This window comes from Teleopsis dalmanni, chromosome X (genome assembly GCF_002237135.1).
Source record: "Teleopsis dalmanni isolate 2A chromosome X, ASM223713v2, whole genome shotgun sequence".
In the NCBI taxonomy this organism is placed as follows: domain Eukaryota; kingdom Metazoa; phylum Arthropoda; class Insecta; order Diptera; family Diopsidae; genus Teleopsis; species Teleopsis dalmanni.
Window position 1 is genome coordinate 64,242,439 of NC_051848.1, and position 16,080 is coordinate 64,258,518.

General features: G+C 27.6%; 2 protein-coding genes across 4 annotated transcripts; one reads left to right on the plus strand and one right to left on the minus strand.

The window, feature by feature from the left end:
• Positions 1 to 349: 349 nt before the first annotated feature.
• LOC119689117 (ubiquitin thioesterase otubain-like) lies at positions 350 to 5,453 on the minus strand. 2 transcript variants are annotated; one of them, XM_038103861.1, is made up of 4 exons: positions 2,596 to 2,782; positions 2,408 to 2,499; positions 2,003 to 2,302; positions 350 to 935 (listed from the first exon to the last, which is right to left on the minus strand). In XM_038103861.1, exons 2-4 carry the CDS (start codon positions 2,483 to 2,485, stop codon positions 525 to 527), a joined length of 789 nt encoding a protein of 262 aa, XP_037959789.1. In that variant the 5' UTR covers positions 2,486 to 2,499; positions 2,596 to 2,782; the 3' UTR covers positions 350 to 524. The 2 variants fall into 2 exon arrangements, with proteins under 2 accessions (XP_037959789.1, XP_037959790.1); XM_038103862.1 differs by lacking the exons at positions 2,408 to 2,499; positions 2,596 to 2,782 and adding an exon at positions 5,364 to 5,453.
• A 1,433-nt stretch (positions 5,454 to 6,886) lies between these two features.
• Positions 6,887 to 12,141, plus strand: LOC119689118 (REPTOR-binding partner). 2 transcript variants are annotated; one of them, XM_038103863.1, is made up of 4 exons: positions 6,887 to 7,079; positions 10,307 to 10,388; positions 11,390 to 11,511; positions 11,595 to 12,141. In XM_038103863.1, the coding sequence occupies exons 1-4, from the start codon at positions 7,029 to 7,031 to the stop codon at positions 11,694 to 11,696; spliced, it is 357 nt and encodes a 118-aa protein (XP_037959791.1). In that variant the 5' UTR covers positions 6,887 to 7,028; the 3' UTR covers positions 11,697 to 12,141. The 2 variants fall into 2 exon arrangements, with proteins under 2 accessions (XP_037959791.1, XP_037959792.1); XM_038103864.1 differs by having other exon boundaries at positions 6,888 to 7,079; positions 11,390 to 11,515; positions 11,595 to 11,681.
• The last annotated feature ends 3,939 nt before the right edge of the window (positions 12,142 to 16,080 follow it).

Genomic DNA, 16,080 nt, shown 5'->3' on the forward strand with positions numbered 1-16,080 from the left:
CAAATGATGCTATTACATTAAATAATCTTCAAAAATTTTGTGAATAATTATAAATAAAATAGCAAATAATAAATAAAAGTCCTTAAATTCACTTAAGTCTTCAACATTTTACTCAGTTTAATTACTGTTTTTGATTTTATTTTTTAAGAAAATTATATTTTAGTTTAATAAAATATTTTGATTTATTTTATAATAATAAATTATGCCATGAGTTTTTCCTTAATAAAAAAAGTTATGAATATTTATTATTAACAAATTTGTTTTCTTTAAATTCTTTATATAAGAGCATGTAAAATGATTTTCTATATACGTAATATGCATTTTAATTTTGTTTTGAATATTTTTTTTTCTTTTTATTCAAAATATTGTATCATGCTGCTATTACAAGTAATTTTTGATGTAAAGTATGTGTATATATATTTTTTTTCTAATATGTTAGTTTAATGTTAATGAAGCAGAGTGAGCAAAAAAATTTCAAAACTTTTAAATAATTTTAAATTTTGAACAATTAAGAGGTTAACTTCTTAATTGGGATAAAGAATATCATAATGGCCAGGACGATAAATGAGAAATACTTTAGGATCTGCACCCTCCGGAAAGTCATGAGCCTTGACGGAACCTCCTTCACCGCGATCCATGTATTCTACACGTACACCGACTTCCAATGCTGTACACAATGCAATGATGTGAATGTGGTCTGATTCCTTATACATAGGCTCAACTTCCTGATGGCGAAACTCCTCAATAGTATAATTGCCTTCAATGAAGTTTTGATAGAAATCAGCTTCTTCTTGCAATTTGCCAGAAGTCAACAGTCTTAAATAAACCACCACATAGTCCGAATAACCTTGCTCATTAAACAGTTTATGCAACTCGCCATGGACTTGCTCAGAACCGGCAGTAGTTGGATCAACCCGCTTAAGCACCTCCATGAACTAATATATAAATGATATAGAAATAGTTTTTTAATTTATTTTGAAAATTTTAGTTATTATAATACTAAAATAGACTTTAATAATTATGTAGACTACAGATTATAAGAATTTAAAACTAAAAGAATATATTTATTATTTAAATAAGATAGCCCTAGAAAGTTACGTAGAAACTAAAAATAATAAGAATTTAAAACTCATTATTATAATACTATAACAGATACAAAAACTAATATATTTTTTTAATTAGACAACTAAGATGAGAGTATATATAATAAGAGTTTGGGACTAAAAAAATAAATTTATTATATTAAAATAGATTTAGAGAGTTAGGTTGAGACTACAGGTAATAAAAGTTTAAAACTGAATATAATACTGAATTAGATACAAAAGCGTACAGTTTCAAAATACTAAAATATTGAATAATCATATATATTTATTATAATATTTATGATTAGTTTTTAAATATTTGCATTTTAGAAACTCCCAGTCAGTTGTTGGTAGACCTCAATGGTGTCTTCCTCGACAGAAAATAACTCTCTAATAAACGAAATTAATTTTTATATTTAAATTTTATATATCACAACTCAAATTAACGACAGTATTTGTGCCATAGTGGTATTTTCTTTGATTTAATTTTATATATACCGTATTACCCGTATTTAATCAAAGAAAATATTAAAAATACAAAAAAATAATCACTTTATATAAAAATACATATATAGTAATTATATTGTAAATATATTTCATTAACTTTTATTTAGATTTAATATAACTTTATAAAATAAGCAATAATATGTAATAAAAAACAAATCATTTTAATAAAAACGAACTTTAAACTATTTCTAATAATAATAGTTTTGCATTGAAAATATAGCTGAGTCATCTAAGCTAAACCGTTATAAAAAGACTAAAGCTTCAACGTTTAAAAAGGTTGTTTAAATAATAAATATAATGATTGAGATATTTTAATATGATATATATAGAATAAATTGCAGCAAAGTAATAGCTTTATTACAATTTTAAAGAGCAAAATAATGATTTCTACAGAAATAATGATTTATTCTTACTGTTTCATGAAAATCCTCTAATGTGAAACTTGGAAAACCTAGCTTAACTAGCTTCTCTTTGGATTCTTCTGCTAGCTTGACAAATTTGACGTAGTCTTCCTTGTCTGAGATCAAGTGTTCTATGTAAGCGTAGGCGAAAGCGCGGAAGAAACAATTGCCATCTGGACGAGTGCGGCGCATGAATGTGTACTTTTTAGACAAGTCCTGAATTTTAGATAGGAACACGGTGTCGCTGGTGTATTCGCTTTGAAGAGTTGTGACGAGGACCTTCTCGCTAACCAGAGGGGTGGTCTCACTTATCTAAAAATTTGAACGCATTAGTTAATTTAAAATCAAATAAGGTTTAAAGATAATAAGCGGCAAATTTATTTTAAAGAAATACGCTGTTGTTTTTTAATAATATACCTCCTTCTCAATCTCACGTTGTTGCTTCATGATTAAATCGTCACGATTAACATTATCATTTGCTTCAACCGTGTCCATTTTTAACAATTAAGCTTTATTGAAAATATACAAAACGATTTTGACTTATATATAAGTTTGTTTAGCACAGCCTACTGTGGGAATGATTATTTGCATTTAGCTGTCATTACCTTTTCTGCAAACATTCACAATAGTACAGACAAAGAAGCGCCAAAGATAACAAATAGCAACGTCAAATTTGAAAGCCAATTTATAGAACGTCCAAAATATAATCACACCATTTACTTTACATAAATGATGATATTTGGAGTTGAGCACAGAATTTTAGGAAACACACTATTTAACTCAAGAAAAATATGAAATAAATTATAATTCAAGTTTATATTGTAAAAATTGAATTCAAATTTATTTCATAGCCTTCTGTAATAATATTTCTTACTAAAAACTTAGTTTAACTGTCACTGCATTCACACTTTAAAATCAGTAGTGTATACAAAGGGGAGTAGATTTAGAATTCAAACTCATTTAACAAAAAATATAATGTATTTTTTTTTAATTATATAAGGCTCTATACCCCAGAGATCTATTGACGATAAAAATAAAACATTTAGTGATTAGACCCTGAAAATTTAATAAGGGCACGATGAGAACGAAATGGATTATGAAATATTAAAAAAAATCCTTATTAACATCGCGAAAAACAAAATGCAATCAAATATTACAAAAAATTAATTAAAATTTTAAAAAATTATGTATAAAAATTATAGATTTAAGTATGGATGAAAAGTTTGTTAAACTGGAAATGGATGGAAGCGAATTGGAATATAGTCAATGACTAAATAAACAACAACATTGTTTTAGAACTTACAGCTAAAATAGCTTGATTGGATTATAAATGTGATGGCAAAGTATCGAAATTGTTTGCATATGGGGATCACATCGTCGTAGAACATACAGATAAGTACTTTGATACGATTAATAACATGAAGAACAACACAATAATAATAATTCAGCTATTGGTGATATATGCAAAGCTAGGGATTGATATGGAAAAAACTATTACCTTTCACTAAGAAGTAAAAAGCATCTGACTTTATACTGAATTGATTTATACTGAGCAACTTTAAATCCAAAATAGGTTTGAAAACACTATGTTTAAGTAATAAAAAAAGCTATTAATGCATATAAAAATATAATAGATAATTTTTTGAGCTCGTAAAGCACCTCAAAGCACATTATGCTTTACAATGCTCTGGAGTGGTGGATATAATAATGAATGATATAATGAAATTGATATTCTTTAGTCCAATGGACTAAAAGCATTGTGTTTTAAAAATAATAATCAACATGCCGCTTATCGACCATGCGGTTGAAAACCTTGCATCAAAATCTGTGGAAATGTTGGTGACGTAAACTAAATTTACTAAAAGTGGATTGCAACTAATACATAATATAGCTTATGACTCTGCATACTAATTGGGCAAGAATGTTCCGTGCTATAGAAAGAAGAGGGATAGCGGAAAAGCAACTCTTTCATGCTATTTTTAATGCAGCAGGAGCTATTGAGCAGAATTGGGGGCTATTACAATATATGTCAAACACAAGTTTTTGTCATAGGAAAAGCCACGAAGCTAATCTAAACCACATAGATTAAAAAGCAGCGATAATATCAATTACCATATTACATTTAAATAACTTAATAGGAAAACAGGTCAGCAGTGAATAGACCTGAAACTAAAAGAAACAAAAAAGTATACGGAATGAAAAAATTGGACAAAGAATAATTTTAATTCTTGAACAATCAGGTTTTTTTTTACATTTTTTGAATTCATCCAACATAAAAGTTGTTGAGGGCTAATATTTTCTAAAATCTTTTATTGCATAAGTATAAACATATGTAACAAGAATTGTTGCCATTTAATTTATCATATAATATTATATATATTATCATATATATATTAATAGGATTCAATATAAAACTTCAGCATAAAAGTAAGTTAACGTCGTAGCTGAACGAATGGGATAGATCTTACTGCTAGCTCGCTTATTATTTGTTAACATACGATTGCATTCTACTGCCAAATACATCTGTATTTTTTTTTCAATGGATATCGTAGCGGACTATATTGTATATTGATCAATATATATGCGGCAGTAGTGAGAATTATCGAAGGATTATACCAGATGGGCCAAAAGTCTGAATCTATCTATTTGAAATCAACAAAATCAGATTTACTATGCTTAGTGACTATATCTCAAAAGTAAGAGAGCAAGGACTTCAAAATGGCGACTATTCTTAATGTTGGAACACATGAACAAAGTTACATGTTACACATTACAATATATTCTATTATATCGCATGCTATTAAGGTAATGAAAAAGAAACGCTTCTTAAAAATTGATGTATATATAAAAGATATATATAAAAATATTTGTTAATAATTAATATGTAATAAGAGTTTCCGTACTTTTGGCAAAGAAAAAAACGAAAAACAGAAAATATTAAATACCGTTAATATTGCTAAATGTGCAAGAACATAGAAAACATAGAAAACAAAAAGCGCAAAAAGTTCGTACTTTAAGAGTTCATATTAATTATTAATTTATTTAAAATATACAAAAAATTTGCAAATAAATTTAATGTTATTTCTTTTAAATATATATGTATTTAAAATTTATATTTAATATCGCAGATTTCCATTTTAGTTTAATTTCCATAAATTAATTGTTTTATTGACTTCACAATTTAAAATTTTTATTGTTACAAATTATAGCAACAAAATTTATAATTTATTTTATTTCATCACGCTTTATTATTTATGATATTTAGTTATTTTAGTTATTTTTTGGCGTGTGGAAATTAAAACCTGTGTTAACAAATTTTAATGGACACGCACACATTTAATAAGTAAAAATGAAAAAAAAACTGAATTCTTACCATTGCTTTTAATACGGCTTCCATTTTCTTGTTGGTTTGATGGAACTAATGCTCTTTATAAGATATATTTCGTATTTAAATTTTTTTTTAAAACACATTTACAAACTTGGCATGTGTCAAAATATAGTAAACTGATAAAAGCAGTTTACTATATACTTCACGTCAATTACAAATAGTTTCAAGTTTATGCTTTTGAATTTATATGGCTGCGGTTACATTGCATGTGAATTATATCTTGCGTATTCGTACGAACAAATCAAATATATGTAATCATATGTTAGTGGCTACAGTTGCTGAGAACTATTCAAGCGACATCTTGTCTTTCTCATGCGAATATTAATTTAACAAAATATTTTGTTTGAAATTCATGCATTCCTTCAAAATCGAATAATGAAATTCAGAAGTGTGTCTTGTTTTCATGTAATTTTAAGTTTATAAATGGAAAAAAATTTGAAAACTTACTTATACGATTTGCTAATATTTTTGCGATTTGCTAATATTTTTGTTTGGGGAATACATAAATATACCATTTTTATACCAAATTAATCTTTTGTCATTTGAAATTAATAAATAACTTGATAACTAATTTTCCGTTAAATATATTTTATCTTCACTATCCATTTTGTTTCCAAAACAAACAAAACAGAATAGTCAATACGCAAGCAATGTGTTCACATGACAAAACATTTGTACGAACACGCAAGACAAAATTTGCCTGCAATGTGACGTCAGCCTCAGAGACTATACAAACGAACAGATTTAGTTGAAATTTATTGTAGAAAAAAAACAGATTACAGTTATACAAATGAAATAAAGCATTAAAAAAAAATTAAATATATATGATATTAACTCAAACGTATATTAATGGGCTAAAATATAATTTATTTGCCCATTTAGCAGATTCATATTATCATTTATGATCTTTAAATGTCCAAATTTAACCCAATTTATTTCCCATTTAGGTTTTTAGAAATGTTAGTGCTACATATGCAAGTGATATGAATTAAAAATTGAAACACATTTTAACCGGTTACTAGTTTTAAATTCAACGAACAGCGTCTTTTTAACCAAATTAAATCGAGTTTCTTTAGTTTTTCTTGGTTATTCATTTTGAATTCAAAATTCTCTTGCTTTTTCCATTAAAAAAACCATATGATACAGCAATTTCTTAATGATAATTTATAATTAATGATAATTAAGCGCGCTCGTCTGCAATGCAATTATATAAGTGTATACTTAAGTGTATACTTAAGTGTATACTTAAGTGTATACTTAACAGGCAATATAATATATATTTAACACATAAAAATAATACATATATATAACATACAATTTATATATATTACTTAATATACATAAATGATATATGTATGTATATATAATATGATTTTATATAAAATTATTAAAAATACTTTTGAAGTTTGTTTTGTCGAATGATACACTAGTAAACTATTGTGAATGAGGGATTTAGCAACACTCAATGACAACTAATTTACGTGTTGGCAACAGTGTTTTGAAAAGAAAAGTCAAAAAGTAGACATTCTCCGCAAGCAACAACAACGAGTTATAGTGCGAAAGTGAGCTTTGTCTTGTGTGTTTTTATATTTGTTTGTTTAGTAAAATTGTAAATATTTGCGATTAATATTGGTATTGAATATAAATAAAATGGACTGTGAAGACATGCAAATGGTAATTGCTGAGGAGCCAAATCTTTCAGTAAGTTCATCAAAAATAGTATCTAAATTAACTGCGCAGTATTTTGTGAAATGGACTGGTTAAAATTCTCAATGTTTTTTGTTTTTCTTTGTTTTTATCGTAAACGTCATATTTGTTTTTGTTTTAAATGTGTTTTCTGTTTGGTGTATTTAATATTAATTATTATATATATTTTCAAAATTTTTTTTTATGAATTCTTATTTGTGTTTAAGTAATACTAGCGTATATATATGTAAATATATATATAACTCCAAACTTTTATAATTATTTACATTTCTTACGTTTGTGGCTGGCGAACTTCATCCCTTTTTTTGGTTTATAAGCAAAATTTCAATTATCCTTTAAGGGTTTGTTTTGAAATCTATTTTTTCCTTAAGAAATCAGTTACTGAAGATTTTGGTTCCCTGTTATATTTTATACATAAAATTTAAATGTAAGGGATGAAATTCTCTAGTAATGCAATAATATAACATTGTAAGACGTTAAGATATTTTTACTGCGTAATATAATTAAAATATTTACATACAGAAATATGTACATGATGTGTCCTTATACTTATTTCGAACCAAACCAATGAAACAAAATTCTCTTATAACTTACAAAAATAGTTTAAATAATTACATTGTAGAAGTTAATCCAATAGAAATCCTATAGTTCGGAAGTGAGAAAATAACCTCCCAAAAATACTCCTTCTCTGGTCTATCATAATATTTTAATATCATTCCCAAATTATGTAGAGTTCTAACTGGTTTTGAATTATGTGAGCCCTCTCAAATGTCTAATTCAGCTAATAAAAGTTGAAAATTGGTTGTTTTTTTCTTTGCTATCAGAATGGGTGAGGTTAATATTATACCCCCAAAAAATATCTATAAAGCAAAAACCATAATTGTCTTAATACACAAGTACACGAACAAAACTTAAGTCCATCTCAGAACGCACAGGAAGATATGCTGATCTACGGTCTGTCATCAGTTAGAAGATAAATAAATGATAATGAGTATAGCTAAAGTTTAGTGTGGGGTAAGGATAAGTCCCCCAGCCACAAAAGAGTAAAAGTGCGCAATAGCACTAACTCAAATCACAACAACAACAACACGATATGGGCGTAATTAGTTTAGGCTACATGGCGTTTTCCATACTCAAAGACTATTATAATACTATTACTTTTACTACTATTACTCTTACTACTATTACTCTTACTACTACTACAATGCTTACAACCACTTTTCAAACACAACAACCTTAGCGTGAAGAACAGAAAACTGATCTATAGCCAGATAATTAGACCAGCATTACTTTATGGGTGTGTCGCGTATAGCAAAGCTGCCGATTCTACTATACAAAAGCTACAAGTCGCTCAAAGTCAGGCTCTCCGAAGACTCTTGGTACATCCGCACAAACGACATGCTAAGAGACCTTAGAATTGACCCGATCAAAAAATACATAAGGCACAGAGCCCTGAAGTTATATGCGAAAATTGACAGGCTATCCTACTTATCACTATCTAATCTTAGAGTAATCAGTCTCCGCACCGGGAGGTACGCAGATCTTAGATCAATCACTGAATAATTATGAAGCTTATAAGAGATATACAAATTAGTCAATGAGATGGGTGGGACCCTGTAGCACCCCCAGCTATCAAAGAGTAAAAGTGCCCAGTTGCGCTGACTCGAAAAAAAGGATCAACATACTATTACTACTCTTACTACTATTACTATTACAAATAATTCTATTACGAATACTTTTTTTGGCAGAAGACTGTCCAGAATCTTTTGACGAACGTTATTTAAAGGACATAACCTCGGTATAGGAAGCAGCTATGTTTTGTTGATACTCAACTTCACTGATTACAATGCTATTGCAGTGGTTGTCGTTGGAAGCATATGAATTATATCAGAAATATAAAGAGCGGGGTGTAACAGTTTACAAAATGGTATAGAATTTCGAATGTCTACCAATTTTCAAGAGATTTTTACAAAAATTTTACAATCGACTTATTTTTTTCGTCAGGCAGAGTTTACTTCGCCTACTTAAAGGTCCGATTAAGATCAAGAATAAACCTGTAATTGGGTTATTATTCTGACAGATCAAAGTATTTTCTTACCTACTTAAGATTAAGAGTAAAACTGTTTATGAAAATTATATTAGATATAATATATTTTTAGATTCAGTTCATCTGCTTATTCCAACTCCTGCTTGTTGTAACCACAGAACTTTCGTTTATAAAGACAAGTGACTTGAAAAGTAGATCCGTGTATTTACAGCACTGTTTAGTTTATGTTACTGTTTTTTAATTTGCTTATAATTAAACATTTATTATTTTTACCTTTTATAATAACATTTTTATTGACAAGTACATTTTTTTGCTTATTACTTCAATGATCTAATTTAATTATTCGTTGTCGTTGTCTTATAAAAATAAGTAGACATTTAAGAAAAATATAAAGACTTTCATAAAGAAGCATGATCCAGCTATTATGAAAATAATTTCTTTTCTCGTCTCAAACAGATGAACATCTAAATGTCGACATCATGAGTATAGCCCTCTATCCATGTTGTATATATCGAAGCTTTTTCCCTAATGATTATAAATAAAAGCCATGCAGATGCAGTATCTTTCTCTGACCGCGGTTGTATTACAACAAAACTTTTTAAAGATCTGCACCAAAAATCTTAAACCGTCTCGAACTTATTATCATTTAGGTGGATTTTATTACTTCTGACTTTGATTTCCATTTATGCTTTATATACATCATGTATCCTTTCTCCATTGTAGATGTTAGGTTTTAATTGACACAGTCTGCTCCGTCTTTCTATTTTTCCTATAGCCTGCTTTTATTAAATAGTCACAAATATCTTACTATTCATGTTTGTTGTCCCTCACTCTGGAAGGTTTTTCATCTAACATAGGTGAAGTTTTTAAAATATAGTTCATATAAATATAGTTTTGAAAATAATATCTGCTTTTAATACGTATACGTAGTTTGGTATATATGACTAGTATTTAACTAAATCTTTTCTCTTCGGATTGATTTTTCTTTGACGTTCTGTATCTTTGGCATCTATTCTTCCTTAATTAATCAATTGTAAAGAAAGATCTTTCTTTACTTATTATAGCAAATATAATTGTTATTTACATAAATTTATTTTGCGACTTTATTCTTTTATGTATCGTAGTAAATATATTATTTGATTTAAAAAAATAATGTTTAATCTAATTATTTTAGGAACGTAAGGAAGGTGGTAAACGTGGTCGCAAACCTGGACGAAAAGCTTCAACTGAAAAAGTTGATATACGAGCCAAACTAGGTAAGAGATAATATGACACATTTATTTATATATGTAGATATAAATTAAATCTGCAAATAAGGGATAATGTTGATTACCTATTTTACTGAAAAGGTGATGGACAGATACGGTAGTTTTTTTTTGTAAAAACATGGCAGGAATTTTTTTTGTTGAGGTCTGTAGCGTCTTCTCAGTTACCAAGAACTCCCCCCCTTAAAACCGGCGAGCATACGGGGCTGGCCAACGTGCCATAAATAGGTTTCTGAGAGCGTTAACACTACCAACAGATAGACACAACACGTTATAAAAAGAACTTATTTAGAAGAAAAGAAAAGTGATTGTCAGGGTATTTTATATTGATGAAGACATCTTTGGTGCACTATCGCCAGCTTTAATCTACTGTTATGGATTGAATTTGATCTTCATTCTAGAATTTATTGTTCTTCTTTGTGGTCACTTGTGTTATTAGTGAATAATTGCGGAAATTTTTGGATTAAAGTCCCGGATTTAAGACTGCGTTACTGTAAGAGCAAATATGAAATTCGATGGAATTGCCAAAATAATGAAAACGGGTAGTCATATGATGTCATATTCGCATACTTGTCATGTAATGAAAACGCATTTGACACACCAGTCAATTATAATTGTCGTTTAAAATGACATAGTGAAAACAAGGTATTAGATTCTTTTCGTAAGAGTTTTTAAGTTTGTAGTGTGAAGAGCATATCACACCCTTCTTATTATATGCTGCAAAGTATAAAAAGCCATCTAATGTTTTCTTAACTTGAGACTAAGGATTTCTAAGAGTAAGCTTATCGTGTGAATAGCATATAGGATCATATTGGACAGTATTATATAATCAATGAAATATTACATACAAGAGCGAGCAGCGCGTTTGGGTTTAATACATTTTCTCACCGTTTATCTGAAGATTCAAAAATTGTGTTCTTCAATTTCTTTTAATAAATAGAAAATAAAAAAAAAACAATTTTAAATTAATAATTTTATATTTTATTTTTCAGAACGCAGTCGCCAAAGCGCACGGGAATGTCGTGCACGTAAGAAACTACGTTATCAATATCTGGAAGAATTGGTAGCTGATCGTGAAAAGGCAGTTATCGCATTACGTGCTGAATTGGAGCGTGTAGGTCAATATAAATGAGTTTTTATGCTGTAAAATAATATTTAAATAAATAACAATAAATTCTTTATTTTTTTCTTATTTAGTACAAACAATGGAGCATGGAGCTCAGTGAAGGCACTGTACCTGATGGTTTTCAACAGTTATTTGAAGAAGCTGGAGTTCTTAAAGTAGAAAAAATTGCATAATATACAAAAACTAAAAGCAAAAAAATACCTCAAATATCTCAATAACATTAAAACATTTGTTGTTAATTTTATATTTGTTAATTTTTATTTTTTTATATAATATAATTTAAATTATAAACTAAATTCCAATATTCTTGTTTTAGCTTTGTTACTTAATTTGGTTTGTTATATTTAATTAAATTATACACAAAATATTTGAATTTATTAATTTGAAGTGTTCAAAATATTTTTCCAAATATACAATTAAGATAAATTGCATAATTAAATTAAAAAGATAAATATGTATTTTTAAATATTCATTGTAAAATCAATTATAAACACTTATATACATATGTGTGTATGATTATATAAAAACGTTAAATTAGGACGGACAGACAGCACTGTTTTAAAATCTTTGAAATACATTTCTAATTGCAGAATTGTTTCTAATTATAATTAATAATGATACTTTCTATATTTAACAGTGCAGTCCTGAATATTTAAAAAGATAATTTATTACAAAAAATATAATAAAATTAAATTTTAATTTTATACGATTGGTTTTAAATTATTTTATTTTTAGTATTATATTTTCTGATTATTTGAAATATATTTACATAAATATATACCTACCAAGTGATGCATGTGTTCAAATATAATTGTAAATGTATATTTTCTAAGATCATTAAATGGAAATACTTTTAAGAAGCTCTATTTGTAAGGAAACTGATAGATATCTTTATAGACATTTTATCCTGTTTATATTTACTTTTAAGAGAAATGACGTATATTCAATCATTGATAGATTCTGTTTATGTTTCAAATTATAATTTTTGTTTTCGGTTTTTTAAAAAGAAATATAATAATATGGAAAGAATAAACCCAAATTTTTAATATTTTTTTTATAAACGTAAATTGCATATATTTGTATGAATAAATTATAATTTATGAAAATTAAATAAACTCTCAAATATTCTTCTTAAAATAAAATAATTTGTAAAATATTAAATTAATTTTTTTTTAGAAGAAAAGTAGTCATTGGTAAAGTAGGAATTTTTTGTGGATTTAACAGTTTTTATAAATTTTCACTTTAAGAAAAAATTCAAATAAACTTTAAAGCATTGAAGACAATTATACATGAAATAACTATACATAATAACTACATGTAAAAACTATATATAACAACTATATAAAAACTTTTCATAATAATTATATATAACCATAAATAACAACTATATATAATAATTACATATAATAACTATATATAAGAACTATATATAATAACTTCATGTAATAATTATCTGAAATGACTATATGTTATAACTATATAATAATTATATAAAGTTGTGTGAATTTCAAAAATATGAAATTATTTAAAATCATATAATTACGTAAGCTATATATATAAATAAGATACAGAAAACAGTTCTTTTTTAAAAAAGTTCATAGAACCCCTTTAAATAATTAATCGAGAGATAAAAAGAGAACTCAAAACAATCAAATAGTGTGACTGATTCTATTATAAAGAACGCTTACAAATTAGAACTCTTAGAAATTATGCTAGATTATATTATTATACAGATTATATTAATATATAGATTATATTATTATATAGATTATATTATGTTCAGAAAGGACTATTTAGTTTTGTCAGGCATTGAATGATTTTAAATTCGTAGCTGCTACGAATCATAAAGCTTTAAGTGATGTAAATATAACTTCATATATCTTTGTATTAGATGTACAGATGGATGATGATGGATCCAAATCTTAAAGTGAACTAAAAGATTTCATTGGATGAATTTTTATAGTATTACTATATTAATATTGTAGGATCACGTTTAATCATATAACTACAACTGCATCGAAGAAATCGAAGATCAATAAGTTTTTAATGATGCATTTAAAAATAACATATTAGCAGCAATGAGGTTTCAGATAGCAATACAGACGGTGTTGTCCACCTACCAAAGGGTGGGTTCCCTTTGGCTGTCTAAAAAAACGAGTACATTCGGTAAGTAGATTTAGCAGGAATATCGATGATCAACTCACATTCATCGATGATCGAAATTCGTCCTATGAAAGGTAATTCATCGACGTGCAATTATAAGTAACATAGATGAATGAAATTACTGGCTACTAGAACATGGAGAGACCTGAAGAATTTGAAAAATAATCAAAGAGCATTAACAATAATGTATAGGATTTGCACTGTTCTTATTTTTACATTTATATAAATGTAATTATTAATGATGACATAAAATCAGAGAAAATAAGGTATTAAGTTGAGGTTTAGCTCGCTGGATCTCAAGTCCAGACTCACAATAAAATTCATTTGTTAGGAACAGTGTCGTGAACGATGAACGATAAATTCGTCAAAGAAATGTTTCTTGGATGTAAAAATTTAACCGCGCTAGTAGAGGGTTTGTAACGAAATGTGTATTTCGTTAGCCTGGAACGATGTATTTGTGATAGCAAATGGAAATTACTATCACTTTGTAAAGAATTTCAAAAAAATAAATGTAAATGTCTATTTTTGCCACACTCAGCACGTATTGGAACGATCTGCATACCAGGTCGTTGCTTTGCTGACAGGTCCGATTGCAATTTTGTCACGTCTTTTATACCGGAGATGTGTAATGTGAGCTATTGTTTTGTTAGTGAAAGTATACGGCAATTTTGTTTACTACTTTGTAGTAGTAAGTTTTGTTATTGTTTTTATAATTACTTTAATTCTTGTTGTTGTTTAAGATTTGGTAGTGGTTTTTTATAATTGCTTTATTATTATTATTTTATTAATATAGGTTAAAAGCCGGTAAAATTGTATATTACGTTACTCAACCCTTATTTTATATTTTATTTATTTTTTGTTTTTTCTTACATTAACGTACATATCTTAGCATTAAATAATATCTCTTTCCGTGCAATACATATGAAACTTCAAATCGCACCATGACACTAGAGTCGTCCCTCCATGTTGCGTCCGTAGATCCCGTTTTTCATAGTGTGAATACATCGTTACCGTATTGGCAACATTGGAATCGTGCTTATATCACAGAAATTACTGGAAATGTAAGAATTTCCATTGCTCCACGTGGAACTATATAGTTCTGTGCCCAAAGTTGCCACTCAAATAATTATTGAGCTCAAATAATAGCCATTTGTGGTATTGCACAGATAAGAGAGCAAGCATTCATTACAAGCATTCATTTAGTAGACCGCTCACTATATTAGGCGTATCGAAAAAAGGTCTGACTTCTGTGAGCTAGTTCCAAAATTGACCTTTTTATTCATAACTATAGTGAAACGAGATACTGGGTTTAGCGTGATGAGTAGAGTTAATGCGTTTAAAGACTATTTGCAAGAAATTAATTAGGAAACAACTGTGTTAGCATATTATCGAATCGGTAACGTTAAGGTAGGTTTGATGTTATACACTGAGGCAAACTTGCAGTGTTACTTACTCCATTTTCTTTTATTTAAAATACTGCAGTATTATATAAATGAGAAATTCTTCAAAATTTTCCAATACTGGTCTTTAGAGCTGTACACTTGTCAATCACATCATTAGAATGTTTACACCAAGCCGTATTATATTCAACTGATAATAGAGTCCAATCAGATGTACAACTTCCTTGTTCACTTTTGATGTCGTTTAAAGTTTAAAATAGAGCTCTCGCTGATGGAGTATATCATCTCTCAATTGTTTTCTCTCGATGTTAATAGATTAATAGCTATTAACAAGAATTGCATATTGGTAAGAAAATGTTCGTATTGTTTTAAGTCCAATTATTATTAAGTCGATACCATATTTTGGATGTACCATAAAAATAAACGAATTCTCATTAGAAAATATCAACTATTATACATATAACGTCAGTTGTGCCATTTAAAGTAATTATTTTGTCTGAACCTATAGTCAATTTTCGTAAATAACTTCGAAGCAGTTTTAAAACTGGAAGAGAGTAAAAGGTTTGACAGATGGCAGAAATGATGGAAACAAATGCATGTCTTCTAGAAAACAAAAAAATTGTCTATGTACAAATATAATTATTACGCAGATTTCTTAGTACAAATATAAAAAACTTGATTTTAATTTGAATAAAAGTTTATAGCAGCCTTAATCGATACAAATGAACCACCATATGAACTAGAAAGTGACCATTTAACTATATCTACATATTTATATAATATATTAACGTTGAATACTTAATATTAATCAGTAAATTAAAACTAACTAAATCATATATATACATAATACCCGAAGCAGTTTAATAATAGTGCTTCAAAAGAGCATGTTTATGTCACAGAAGATTACATACGATCACGATTGACTCCACTTGAAGTTTTTGTTAATTGCATTATTATATTATATTGTATCCATCACTAATGTAGGCTAATGTAG